The 13,280-nt window shown below is 43.0% G+C and overlaps 3 protein-coding genes across 6 annotated transcripts in view; 1 reads left to right on the forward strand and 2 right to left on the reverse strand.

The window, feature by feature from the left end:
• The window catches only part of LOC134409982 (major facilitator superfamily domain-containing protein 1-like), a 319,448-nt gene that overhangs the window by 253,710 nt on the left and 52,458 nt on the right, over positions 1-13,280 (reverse strand). The gene's annotated exons all lie outside the window — the stretch shown is intronic.
• MRTFB (myocardin related transcription factor B) overlaps positions 1-13,280 on the forward strand; it is a 115,529-nt gene that overhangs the window by 96,231 nt on the left and 6,018 nt on the right. For 3 of the 4 annotated variants that reach the window (XM_063143004.1, XM_063143003.1, XM_063143005.1), the window contains 5 exons: positions 1,508-1,755; positions 4,645-4,798; positions 7,481-8,503; positions 9,970-10,116; positions 13,020-13,175. In XM_063143004.1, coding sequence (XP_062999074.1) covers positions 1,508-1,755; positions 4,645-4,798; positions 7,481-8,503; positions 9,970-10,116; positions 13,020-13,175 — 1,728 coding nt within the window. The remainder of the gene's footprint in view (positions 1-1,507; positions 1,756-4,644; positions 4,799-7,480; positions 8,504-9,969; positions 10,117-13,019; positions 13,176-13,280) is intronic. The other variant, XM_063143006.1, reaches the window with a different exon arrangement.
• NUBP2 (NUBP iron-sulfur cluster assembly factor 2, cytosolic) overlaps positions 1-13,280 on the reverse strand; it is a 109,093-nt gene that overhangs the window by 32,017 nt on the left and 63,796 nt on the right. The gene's annotated exons all lie outside the window — the stretch shown is intronic.

Raw genomic sequence — 13,280 nt, forward strand, 5'->3', positions numbered from 1 at the left:
GTAGTGAACAATATCTTCCACTTGATGTTGGCCACAGATGCATAGTCTGCATTCAAATGGCACCTTGTGATAGCGTCCATCCAGAGCTGTAGTTGGCAAAACTTGGAATCTCAGCTCAATAAAAGCATTTCTTAGGGAAAGAGGCCTCAGTTTGGACAATTGGCTGGCTCTGAAGTGTTCTGTTTTCAAAAGAGGGAACCTCCGGGAGAATTTAGAGTTTTTAATTAGCAGCAGATCCCTCCTAGAATCTATCGCTAAACTCTTACTTGCTTATCTACATAAAGGATAGGCTTCTGGTCAGGAAAGTAATAGCTATGCAGGAGCTTTTGGAGTATTGCCATCCAATAATAATTTTGTTCATTTCCAGGTAACATATAGCTGCAAGGCGTTCGTTTGGCAGGGTGGCAGTTAGTTTAAAATGCTTTAACTTAGCACATTCTATTCTTGTCCTAAATGATGGCCATCCAGATTCTGTACTCAAGAAAGCTGCCAGGGTTCCGGATGGGATAGAGTAGAGTTTTCAGGGGGAAATGTTCTGCACAATTTCCAGGGCGTTAATAATGGTGTTGTCAAACCCCCAAATTTCAGATGCATAAAGCATTTGCATTATTGCTTTGGTGTTAAAGACTTTTAGCGCAGGTTCAATCAACTCTCTCTCTTTATTATAATAAAACATTAAAGCCCCTAGAGTTTTCTGTGCCTTCAGTTTCACTGCATCCTTATGCGTTTCCTTGAGGCATCCCTTTGGATGCTCATTAAAATCTGTCCAAGATAAAGCATGTTCATAAAGCATCGACTCTCTTATAGTCAAAGCTCTCTGGGTGGTTCACAAAAATTAAATGAAATGAAAAATATTGTGATCTGTGCAAGTTAATTCCTGAACGTATTGGGCAGATCACATAAACCTTTAACAGACTGGGTTGTTTCTTAGGGTGACCATATGAAAAGGAGGACAGGGCTCCTGTATCTTTAACAGTTGTATTGAAAAGGGAATTTCAGCAGGTGTTATTTGTATGTATGGAGAACCTGGTGACATTTCCTCTTCATCACAACAGTTAAAGCTGTAGGAGCTATACTGCAGCTATACTGTGACCAGATTTAAAAGAGGGCAGGGCACCTGCAGCTTTAACTGTTGTGATGAAGAGGAAATGTCACTAGGTTCTCCATACATACAAATGACACCTGCTGAAATTCCCTTTTCAATACAACTGTTAAAGATACAGGAGCCCTGTCCTCCTTTTCATATGGTCACCCTATTGTTTCCTTTCTAGGGCAGGAGCACAAGAAATAATTATAAATCTGTTTTAGTGATGCAAGTGGTTTTTTTTTAAAAAAAATATATTCTCAGATTTAGTGCGTCTCGAGGTATTTCACAACGTATCTGCATTGGATCCACAGAAACATAAGCAGAAGGAAAATCACGACGAATGCTTGTAGAGAACAATAGCTTTGGATGTAGGTTCATCTTTGGATCCAACCATAGCTTTTACTTTCTGTCTGTGAATAGCAACCCCATCCCAAGAACCCAAGTGACAAGCCTCGGAGCAAGAAATGCAAAGAACCAAAGCCCAGAGTGAAGAAGCTGAAGTACCATCAGTACATCCCACCTGATCAGAAAGGTGAGAAGAATGAGCCACTGATGGACTCCAACTATGCTCGCTTGCTACAGCAACAGCAGCTTTTTTTGCAACTACAGATCCTGAGCCAACAGCAGCAACACTACAACTACCATGCGATTCTTCCTGCACCTCTCAAGTATGTGAAGCTTTGCCAATTTAATTTTTTTTTTCCTGAGAGAGAGAGAGAGAGAGAGAAGGGGGTGGACTTAAGTAGGGGAAAAATCTTGACTGCAATTGCCCACTTCGATGTTTGGTGTTCTGCAGTGAGTTTTGAGGGAGAGTAGGGGGCTGCCTACATGCTTTGAAAGCCCTCTGGTCGCTGTGCGGTGACGCTGCGTCAGTTATACGATGCAGCACCACCTTGCAGCCATCGTGGGGCTTTCCCGCAAAGCTGTGTGATTTTAAAAAGTCAGGAACTTACCCTGACTTTTTCGCTGGAGCGAGATGAGTACGGAGCATCCGCCATCGAACCTTGCTCCAGCATCATGATGGAGGCTTCCTTGGACAGGTGGCGGCCCCTGCTGGAAAGCCCGCACCCTCCCTCTGTGTCAGGATTAGCTGCCGCCACCCCGCAACAGAGAAAGCGTGGGGTTTCCCTAAACAGGGTGGCAACCCAGCACTATCAAGACAGTCCCTAGGTTTCTGGACTACAGAAGATTTCAGTTGGAAGTTAAGGCAATTAAGGAAGGCAGGATCTGGCATGCTGCGCCTTAGCTCTGAAGATGTGGAAGCAAAAGAAGCCCAATTCTACAGACATGGGCTGCAGCCCCATACGTTTTTTTAATACCCACTACAGACTGGGTTTTCTGATTAGTGAGAGAAGCTCAATTGTATGCTCTGCTGTGCAAGGCAAAAGTAGATAGGATCAGGTGCAGAGGCTGTTGCATCAATGCAGTGTCTTGGCAACCTGAAACTGCTCCCCCCCCCAAAAAAATGCAGGTGTTCAGGCCAGTGCTAGAGCCCTTATCAAAAGCTTGCATGAGTCAGATGGGCACATGACAAGATGAATCAAAGTTCTGTCCATATATACAGGAGAACTAGAGATGTGAAGACCTGGAAAAAAATCGGGGAAAGTTTCCCCCCCCCCCAGGTCTCATTGTTTTTGTTTTTCCAAAAAATTGAACAGCTTTGAATTATGAAATAGTTTCTGTTAGAATGTGTGATAAAATATTTATATATTGTCACCCAGCCTTTCCCCTCCCCGCTGCAGCAAAAATATTTCTAAAAACTATGCAATAAGGACACTTTTATAGAAAGACTAGAGATGTAAAATGTCTGGAAATAATAAAGCCATGGAGGGAAATGTTTTTTTGTAATCCTCTCTGTAAGATTCCCAGCATAGTTAGTTCTTTCATTCCTTATTAAAATGATTGATCGAAAGTATATTTTACTGATAGACATTTATGCTCAGTTTCCCAACATGTGAGCAGAGTCACCGTTGTGCAATCTTGACAGTAAATGCACATTCTTGACACTTTGGGTTTTGTTATATAGAGTCCTGTGTTTCTGATGCTGTAGCAGTCACTTAATGTAGTTCTAATCTGTTAGACTATTACCAATGTGTTAAACCTCATACACCAAACATACTGTGGGCCAAATTGGAGGTGGTGTTAATTGTGTGAGTTCAGCACTTGCATTTTTGTTGTTGTGTAAGTAGCAGCCTTGGGACCATGTGGAAGGTGAGTTTAACCCTTTCTCGCCCTGCCACAGCCCTCACAAAAATTGCCTCTCCCAAGCAGCTATTTGCATTTCAAATGAAGTTCCCACCGATAGCAAGGGAAGCTTCTCTTGAAATGCAAATAGCAGTAGGGAGAGGCAGTTTTTGTGAGAACCATGGTAGGGAGAAAAAGGCTTGGTTCACACAACACACGAACCCAACACGGAACGTTGAGTTGTCTGAACACAGCACGTTTTCCGCAGGGTGGGTTATTGCGTTGTCTGAATGCAGCACATTTTCTTCAGTGTGGCTTGTTAACCATGCAGTGTGGTTTATTTTTCTCAAGCAAGCCGCCTTGAGAACCCATAGCTTGTTGGGTTGTTCAGGGTGGTTAACGAGGTGGTTAATGAGGCAGACTGCATGGCTAACGAGCAACCCTGTGGAAAACAAGCTGTGTTCAGACGACACGATAACCCACCTAGCAGAAAAAGCCCTGTGTTCAGACAACACAACAAGCCGTGGTTCAACAAAACCCACATTGAGTGGGTTAGCATGTTGTGTGAACCCAGCCAAAAAGTTAAACTCACCCACCATAGGATCCCGGAGCTGCTCAGGCTTCCCCAGGCACAAAAAATCTTCGTTTCATCCATGTAATTAATGTTTCATTTAGTTTGGGCCGGAAGTTACCTCCCAAGAATCCTTGCCTGATGCAAGCACTATTGAAGCAGAAGTCCTTTGCAGGCACCGGTGGGATTGGGCTGCCAGTCTTTACCACCAGAGGCAAAGGATTACAATTTTTTATCAAGTCTACACAGCTGCTCATGTTAAGCATGTATTGTACAAGTACATATTTCATGTTGCAAGGCCTACATTGTGTCTGTTGGGCAGTTTTGCTATGGGGATGTTGTGAAAAATCTCAAGAACGGCTCTTTCAGTGCCATTTGTCTGCTTCTCTGAGAAATTGATAGTAGTTATTACCCTCCTAGGGACTGCCACATTTTCCTTTTCCAGGAAAGTCGTAACGATCATTTCACACATGCCTTTTTCCATGGTGAACTGTGGGCTTGCATGGGAAGGCTGTTGTTGGATTGAATGCTTTACAAATTCTAACTTCATTTCAATAAGAAATCCCTCCAGCATTTTAAATACCAGCCTATAGCATGGTGTTGTGTTTTTTTTTTAGTATTAATAGAATAAAATACATTTAAAAATTCCAAACAAGATGCTTGGGGTGTTTTCGATTCCATTGACTTTGTGTAGAATACATAAAATGCTTCATAGTTAAATTCAAGGCAATACATGTTAAAAGAAAGTAACGTAAGAGTGAAATGTTGGTTTTCAGCTTTAATTCCTTTTTTTTCCTTGAAGGCCAATGAGTGACAAACAGGGAAACACTGGGACTGCAGCACTGAATGCTTTGAACAATAACACATCCTCAGGAGTAAACAACACGCCGAGACAGAACAGTAATATTTCCAACAGAAAACCAGGACCTCTGCCTTCTAGTTTGGATGACCTAAAGGTAAAACATGAATGCTGCACTGACATTTCACAATGAACTTTTTTTTTTTTAACCAGAAAGTAGTGCTTTCAGGGAGTCTGCTACCCACCCTCTTTGCTCACTTTGCTATTTGCAGCCTGTCGACAGGCACAATTGGCTGATGCGTCAGTGCCACCTTCTTCCTGGCTATGGTATCCCAGCCAATCAGGGATCATATAGTCAGCATGATCATGTTACGCTTCTATAAAACCAGTCAGAACTGGCTACATGAAGATATCGCAAAGCCATGACAGAGTGAGGGTAATGCCTCGTCCTTTCACATTTGATTTGGAACATTGCCATGTAGCCAATCATATCTGACAATTCAGAGTGAAGGCAAGAAATGTTGGCCTCACTCTGAGGCGGCTAACAGTTGCACCCCACTCATAAGAGCTGCCAACAGTGAGTGTGTGAGAATATTTTTGCAGCTTGTGAAAAGCACCCGCTCCCTTCCAATTTCAGCTCAGCCCTAGGACGGTTTCTACATGCGCGTATATCAAGAGAAGAGCATGAGCTGCAAATGTGCAGCAAAGCATAACTCAGCTTTAATTTTTATCACTGTGAGGTTTTATGGCGGTTTCGCAAACGACGGACATTCATATGTTCATCCGTGAGAACAGAAGTATAATCAGGCCTAAACCAGGAGGGAGTGAAAGGAAAGCCCTTATAGCCATGGTAGTTCCATTCACTCCGGAGATGCTATTCTTTTTGCCGTATCTTCCCCCTCCAGATCTAGGAGGACATGGAGCATGGTAACTTGAACTTCTTGGAAGAAATGCCAGATAAAAATGTAAATAAATTATAATTCTGAAAACTGTCTTCAAGTGCTTGCCTGTTAATAATTCTGCACCTGAAGAAGTAGTTTGCAGCTGACAAAAGCTTACATTTTAAAAATAATAAAACTTTAGTCTCTAAGGTGCCATCAGGCTTGTTCTCTTCTTGTATTCCGTGTTCATAGCCTTCCATTGCCCTTCTAGCGTGGAAGAGCAGAGACCTCTAGTGAACAATGTATTCTGTGTTGCGGAATAGAAACAAACCGATTTTCAGTGGAAAGCATGAAAAGCCGGCTTCAATAACCTTTTTTTTTTTTTTTTTTATGGCCGTGGACCCCAGTTAATATTGTCAGTGATGAAACTGCAGAGATGACTTGTGCAAGTTTGAATCAATTCTTTGCATTTCCATAATTGAATAAATTCACGCATTCACTTTTTGCTGGATTATGGCCTTACATTCTTGCTTTCAAATGTTAAAAGTCCTGCACTAACTAGTTACATTTATACTGCTTGAGCGCCTGTCTTTTATAATTGTTAACACTGGAGATTACTTGTTCGCTTCAGGAGTTTCAGTGTGGCGTTTGAACAATTAAACCAGGGATTCTCAGTTTTATTTCTTAATGACATAGTTAATGCAAAAATGCTTCTGGGCACAAGATGCAACTATATAGCGTACGCTCAAGGTGCTAGAAAATAAATTCTTCCTTCAAAATGCTATGTAAATTAAATTGGCTACCCTGATCCGGAGCCCCCAAAGTGTCCCAGAATAGGCACAAGGTTTTGCCCATCCACTGCAATGTTGGTGGCAGTTCTGCAGGGGAGGATAAGTACAGATGCATACTTGGAGGTAAACAGAGATAACAGCGAACTCGGAAAAGGTCTGCACGCAGGAACCTCACGTACGCATTGCTGCTTCTTGTTTGACAATCCACGCTCATACTCCTCCTTTCTATTATTCTCTCCAGTGGCTTCCTCGCTCGTCTTCCCTTCAGAGGTCTCTCTGGTCTTGTTCTTTATCTGTCTTCCTTTCTTTCTCTGTGTGCTCCTCTTTGGAACTTTCACTCTGCTGGCACCAGTTTACCATTTACACGTATGATTGCTCTCTCTACCCCCTGCCTGTGTCTCTTTTTGCCTTGCCTATCACTAGATTGCTCTTCTGCTTGACATCCCATTCTCTTCCCCTGTTTTTACATTCAAGCACTATCTTAAGACATATCTGCTCACCCTGGCTTTTCTCAGCTGACCCCTTTTACTTTACATTTCTCCCTAATGTGTCTAATTATAGGCACTTTATTGATGATGATGATTTATTTATTTATTTATTTATTTATTGCATTTCTATACCGCCCAATAGCCGGAGCTCTCTGGGCAGTTCACAAAAATTAAAAACTTTCAAAGTATAAAACCAGAATATAAAATACAATATAACAGCTCAACCAGATAAAAACAGCAGCAATGCAAAGTTACAAATTTAAAACACCAAGCTAAAATTCACCTATAGACTGTTAAAATGCTGGGAGAATAAAAAGGTCTTCACCTGGTGTCTAAAAGCATATAATGTAGGTGCCAAGCGAACCTCCTTAGGGAGCTCATTCCACAGCCGGGGGGCCACAGCAGAGAAGGCCCTCCTCCTGGTAACCACCTGCCTCACTTCCTTTGGCAGGGGCTCGCGGAGAACGACCCCTGAGGATGACCTTAGGGTCCAGGCAGGTACGTATGGGAGGAGGCGTTCCTTCAGATAACCTGGCCCCAAGCCATGATGATGATGATGATGATGATGATAAGATATCCTGTGTGAAAGAATGAGCCCTCTGGTTCAGACTTGTATAGATTCTTGTTGGCCTCTTTTCCACTAATGCTGACTGTCTAACTTCTTGTTCCTAAATCTCAGGTAGCTGAACTGAAAATGGAACTCAAGCTAAGAGGACTACCAGTGTCTGGAACTAAAATGGATCTTATTGAGCGGCTGAAGCCCTATCAGGATCTTAACAATAATTCTGTCAGCACAAATAATACTCTGGCAGGAACTCCTTCCCTGAATGGCACCAGTAATCCTGGAGAAGTCGCTGCAGTATTCCCTGTAGCTACATTAAATAAGCCAGCCGTTGGTTCAGTTCCCACCTTTCCTCCAGAAACCGCATCTGCTGGAAATGGCAGCAAATCCACCCACATGGAATGCATTGGCTCCCCTTTGCCCATTTCCCCATGTCCTTCAGAACAGTCCAGTCTCAGTACCGAGGACACCAACATGGCAGATACTTTGACAGAAATTATGACCATGATGTCCCCATCACAGTTCACGAGCACATCACCTCTGAGGGTGACCCTCAACGAGGACAGCCACAGCAGCGGGGGCACGTCGGGCGTGGAGTTTGATGCGGCGGAAAAGGACCGTAAACTTCAAGAAAAGGAGAAGCAGATTGAAGATCTCAAAAGGAAACTGGAACAAGAGCAGAAACTTGTGGAAGTGCTGAAAATGCAGCTTGAGGTTGAAAAGCGGGGTCATCAGCAACAACCCCAAGCTCCGGTTCATGCAGTGCTGCCTTTGAACCACAAGCATATCAGTCCTGCCGTCAAAGAGGAAGGCACTTTAGCAGATTGCTCTGACGCAAGCCCATCAACATCTGAAGCCAACCATTCTTTAGGACAACCCATGTCAGTGGATGTCCAGAACCTCGTTGCCAAAAAGGCTATTGTCATCAAGCAAGAAGTACCTTTGGCCAAAGCTGAACCACAAAACATCATATCTCAGTTCTACGTAAGTTCACAGAGACAGCCCCAAACTGCTGTTGTTGCCCAGCCCCAAGCTGTACTTACTGCACAAGGAACAGCGCAGCTGCTGCTACCACTGTCTCTCCAAGGTCCAAAATCAGGCACTTCAGTGCAACTGCCTGTGGGCAATATTCAGGTACAGGTACGGAAGGTTTCTCGACTTTCAGTTATTTGAATCAGCAGGTTGTAATGTGGTTAACCTGTCCGCTGACATTCTGATGGCGAAGGGAAATTTACGTTTTTTCCGTTTCAGTGACTGTAAAACACTGACTTTATTTCTTAACTACATGGATGCACAATAGAGAACTAACCTGTAAATAACAGTTTATTAAAGGAGGTTGGTGGTTCAAGTTTCGGTGGAGCAGGGATTCTATTCCGGGATTTAACTAGAATCAACTAGATTTCTAAAAGAGCTATCCATGGTGCTGGAATGGGTCTAGTATCTCGGATAGTTCCTTTTGGCTGGTTCTAACTGAAATCCAGAATGGAATCACCGCCCCATCTAAATTGCAGCTCCGAAACTGCTTAACAGATCCACCTTAACAGAGTGTCAGGTGCAACTGCTTGGGATGTAGAAAAGGATAGTGAACTTTCACTTACCAAGGTATTTTTTGTGTTTTCCGTATAGTTCAAATTCTAAGATTTCCCCTTTGCATTCAGCTGCCTGGTCGATAGTGGCAAAGGTCCACTATGAATCATAGAATTATAAAACAGCAGAGTTGGAAGGGGCCTACAAGGCCATCGAGTCCAACTCAATGCAGGAATCCACCCTAAAGCATCCCCGACAGATGCTTGTCCAGCTGCCTCTTGAATGACTCTAGTGTGGGATAGCCCACAACCTCCCTAGGTAACTGGTTCCATTGTCGTACTGCTCTAACAGTCAGGAAGTTTTTCCTGATGTCCAGCTGGAATCTGAAATGAGACCATAGAAAGTAAGCCAGTGGCAGCCAGAAGTGGTGATGACACTTCTGCCTGCTCACTCATATTGCTACCAGATGACAGTCATAGCTCACAGGCTGTGAACATGCTAGCCCACCATCACAGAATCACTGAATCATAGAATAGTAGACTTGGAAGGGGCCTATAAGGCTATTGAGTCCAATGCTCAATGCAGGAATGCACCTTAAAGCATACCTGACAGATGGTTGTCCAGCTGCCTCTTGAATGCCTCTAGTGTACCTCTCTAGGTAACTGGTTCCATTGTCGTACTGCTCTAACATGTCCAGCCGAAATCTGGCTTCCTGTAACTTGAGCCCATTATTCCGTGTCCTGCACTCTGGGAGGATCAAGAAGAGATCTTGGCCCTCCTCTGTGTGACACCTTTCAAGTATTTGAAGAGTGCTATCATGTCTCCTCTCAATCTTCTCTTCTCCAGGCTAAACATGCCCAGTTCTTTCAGTCTCTCCTCAAAGGGCTTTGTCTTCCTTATAGCTATGAGCTGAGCTTCAGGAAGGCGTAACAATAGACCTTTCTAAAAATGAATTGTGATGGTCATGGATGAATTAATTTATGTAAACCATCTGTAAAATAATACTCCTGAGATTTCTTGATGTTAAAGCAACTAAGTTCTATATCAATTGGAATCAAGCCATTTTCTTCCTCCTTTAGGCCCAACCACAAGCTGGAATTCCAACCATGACACAAGTATCAGCTTCTTCTAATTTGGCCCAGAAAGTATCTCAGATGCACACTTCACTGCCCAATCAAAATGCTTCCCCACCGCATGCGCTTGGTCAGACCCCACAAAACAGAAAGGTTGGTGGATACTTTAATAAGTACAAATTAATTGGATACTTTAGCTGAAACTATTTAATTTTCTGCTTCCTGGCTAGTAAAATCACCCCGTGTTCTAGAAGTATGCTATTTTCTGTAAAGTAGGATATAGCATGGAATTAGATGCAAAACTTAATATTGTATTTTTTCTGTTTTGATGCTTAAGATTATGTCAGAATCTTTTTTCCCATATGAAACTGTTAAGAGTAATTGTAATACTTGAATAGATAGCGCTTTGCAATAGTGCTATTGTGGTATACACCACTGCATTATTTTGATGAGGAAAACAACCCCGTTTCATTTTTGTTAAAATATCTGGAGCATTATTTAAAGATAGTTTTTCCTGTTGAGAGCTTGTGATGGATGACCTGATTTTGTTTCTTCTGCATATAACCATGCCAAATTAAATTATACAGCAGCTAATTCTCTGAACAATCTTTCACGTTTTGATACATGAAACAGTTCTTTATTTCTATCCCAGTTGGCATTAATTTGGGGTTCGTTGGAGAGGAATAGTAACTTTTCAGTGAACAACTTCTACTCACTGGGAAGTGCAGAAGACCACAAGTCTGGAGCGTGTGCAGGAGACACTCCTGGTATATTGTTATTGTAAATGAACAAGAACAAATCTATGGTTGTAACCCTACACCCGGCATGAGCAGACCAAGGTGTGAAGTGCTTCTAGTGTGTGTCCTCACTCCTTGCTCAGTGCTCTACGGCCATTCTGAACTTGCTATGTCTCAACACGACCACTGTGGCGTTACACCCCACTAGTCAGTTCCCTATTGTATGTCTGCGATTAGTAAGTCTGTGGTGCTTAGAATGTTGGCCTGAGTGGGTGGAGTTAGAATGTCTTAGGAAGGGGGAGGAGTGATATATAAGGGAATGACGGAGGGGATTGAGAGAGACTTTTAGGTACTTTTTGAGTCTTTAGCCTTTAGTGCTTTGGCTCTCTGTGTGTAGAGTACTATTGTTCTAGAGAGTTTGAGGATCAGAGTAGAGAGGGGTGTCTTTTGAGTGTAGTGTGCAGATAGCCAGTTGGTGTATATTAAACAATCCTGATAATAAAGAAAGTTCAAGAGTGAAGGTGTGAGAGAAAGGAAAGCGTGTATGAGAAGAGAGAAAGGATTGGATGAGAGGTTTTTTTTAAAAAAGTTTTGAAAAGTTTTATTTTGAAACAAAGTTTGTGAACCTTGAAATAAATTTTTATTCAGTTTGTTTTAACTACCACAAAAATCCCACGTGTCTCTTTAGCATTTATCATCTGCAGTTCTATACATTTAACACCCACTCGGGCATTAAATCACCATCAGCATATATAATTCACAGTGCTTTAATTTATTACTGAAATCCTTCCAATTTAACCCCTTTCTCCACGTAGTTTGGAGAAAGGCGGTGTTTGTCCCTCACCTCAGGCTCGTCAAGTAGTGGGGCTTAGCTTGAGCAGGGAGTGTCTGCGGCCAGGCCTGTTGTTCAGAGCCTGTGTCATGACAACCACCCTTCCAAGTGTTCCTCCATGCACCGCCTTAGGGCATTCAATAGGCCACACTTTTCCAGGTCCTTGCACGGTATTGGGGTCAACTTTGCTCCTGATACTGGAGCCAGCTGTATGTAGGAGCCTTCAGGAGCAGTGGGGAGTTAGATGCCCTAAGGTGAGCCAGGGAGTGAGGTCTGAGTTCACCTTACTATCACCACCACTATACACCAGGATGCCTCACTCAGCAATGTTAAATGCTTTGTAAATAATCTATATAAGTACATGTTAGTGTAACGTTTATTACTAGAGATCTACCAGACTGGTTTTATTCATTTTTAAAAAACTGAAGCTCGAGCAGTAATGACGTGCAGAAAATTCTGAAACTTCGAAAAAGTTCAAAGCTCGAGCTCCAGTAGCAAAACAGTGGCTCAGTTCACACAACTGGAGTTGTTACACCACTGTTGAGAAGAGTGTTGTCTGGAGGGAAAACTCCACTGCAGGGTGGAGGTGTTTTGGGAAAACACTCCACGCTGAATGTCCACGCTGTGCAGAGGAGAGTTAAGAACATAAGAGCCGTGCTGGATCAGACCAAGGGTCCATCTAGTCTAGCACTCTGTTCACACAGTGGCCAACCAGCCATTGGCCAGGGATGAACAAGCAGGGCATGGGTTCCTGCATAACCGTTAAGTTGCATGTCGTTCGGAGGGCCCTGTGGAGTTTACTGTTGGGTGGAGTGGAGTTTCCCAGTGGCCATAGTTGGCAGGAGTGGCGAAAGGAGGGAGTGTCGCTCTAGCAAAGCCACTGGGATTGATTTCTTACAGCAATGGCTGATGGGATACCATTGGAAAGCCTGGGGGAGGAGAGAGGGCGGAGGAACTGTCAATGAAACATTGCATTGGCTTTTACTCCACTCCACAGGAGGCCACAACCACACAACGGTGGAGTTGGAACATGTTGTGTGGTGAGCACCCCTTACAAACTCCACCGTTGAGTGGAGTTTCCCCACTGAGTAGAGAAGAGTGTTGTGTGAACTGAGCCAGTATGTCTGTTTGCCCCATGCCAAACCATCTCCTATTGCTCTATGATCCAGTGCCGGTTTATTCAAACAGTTTCACTCCTCTCCTTATTGCAAGAACCATCCCAGTTTCCTGTTTGTTTCAACCCAGGAAGGTTTCTGTGTGCCCCATCCTTGAACACTTTTTGAAGCCTGGCTAAAATGTAACGTTTTAAGGAAAGCATTTGGGCTTTCTCTGGTTCAGTGTGATATTGGGCTTTTTACAATGGTGTTTAGTTAATGATTTATTGTTTTAATTTTTGGTCATATTAGGAGTTGGGTTGTAAATCATGTTTATTTTAGTGTAGGAAAAGTAGCTTACATGAGTTTTAAATACATGTTTGGTTTTTACAGGTATTTCCTCCTACCTCATCAAATGCAGTGTTTTCCTATCAGAATCAGTCTGTAACAACTCTACAGCAACCTTTGTTTAATCAGGCACCAAATGCTACAGTTCACTCAGGGAACCAGATGCCATTGGCCCAAAATGGGCCCAATGCTCCTCAGAAGGTATATTTTGTTCTGCCAAAACAAAGATGTGCTATGAGTTACATTATGGTTTTTATAATGGATGTAGGACATTAGGTGTAGTCAGGCTGCAGCATAGAACCTTCT

This window comes from Elgaria multicarinata, chromosome 17 (genome assembly GCF_023053635.1).
Source record: "Elgaria multicarinata webbii isolate HBS135686 ecotype San Diego chromosome 17, rElgMul1.1.pri, whole genome shotgun sequence".
Taxonomy (NCBI): Eukaryota; Metazoa; Chordata; class Lepidosauria; order Squamata; family Anguidae; genus Elgaria; species Elgaria multicarinata.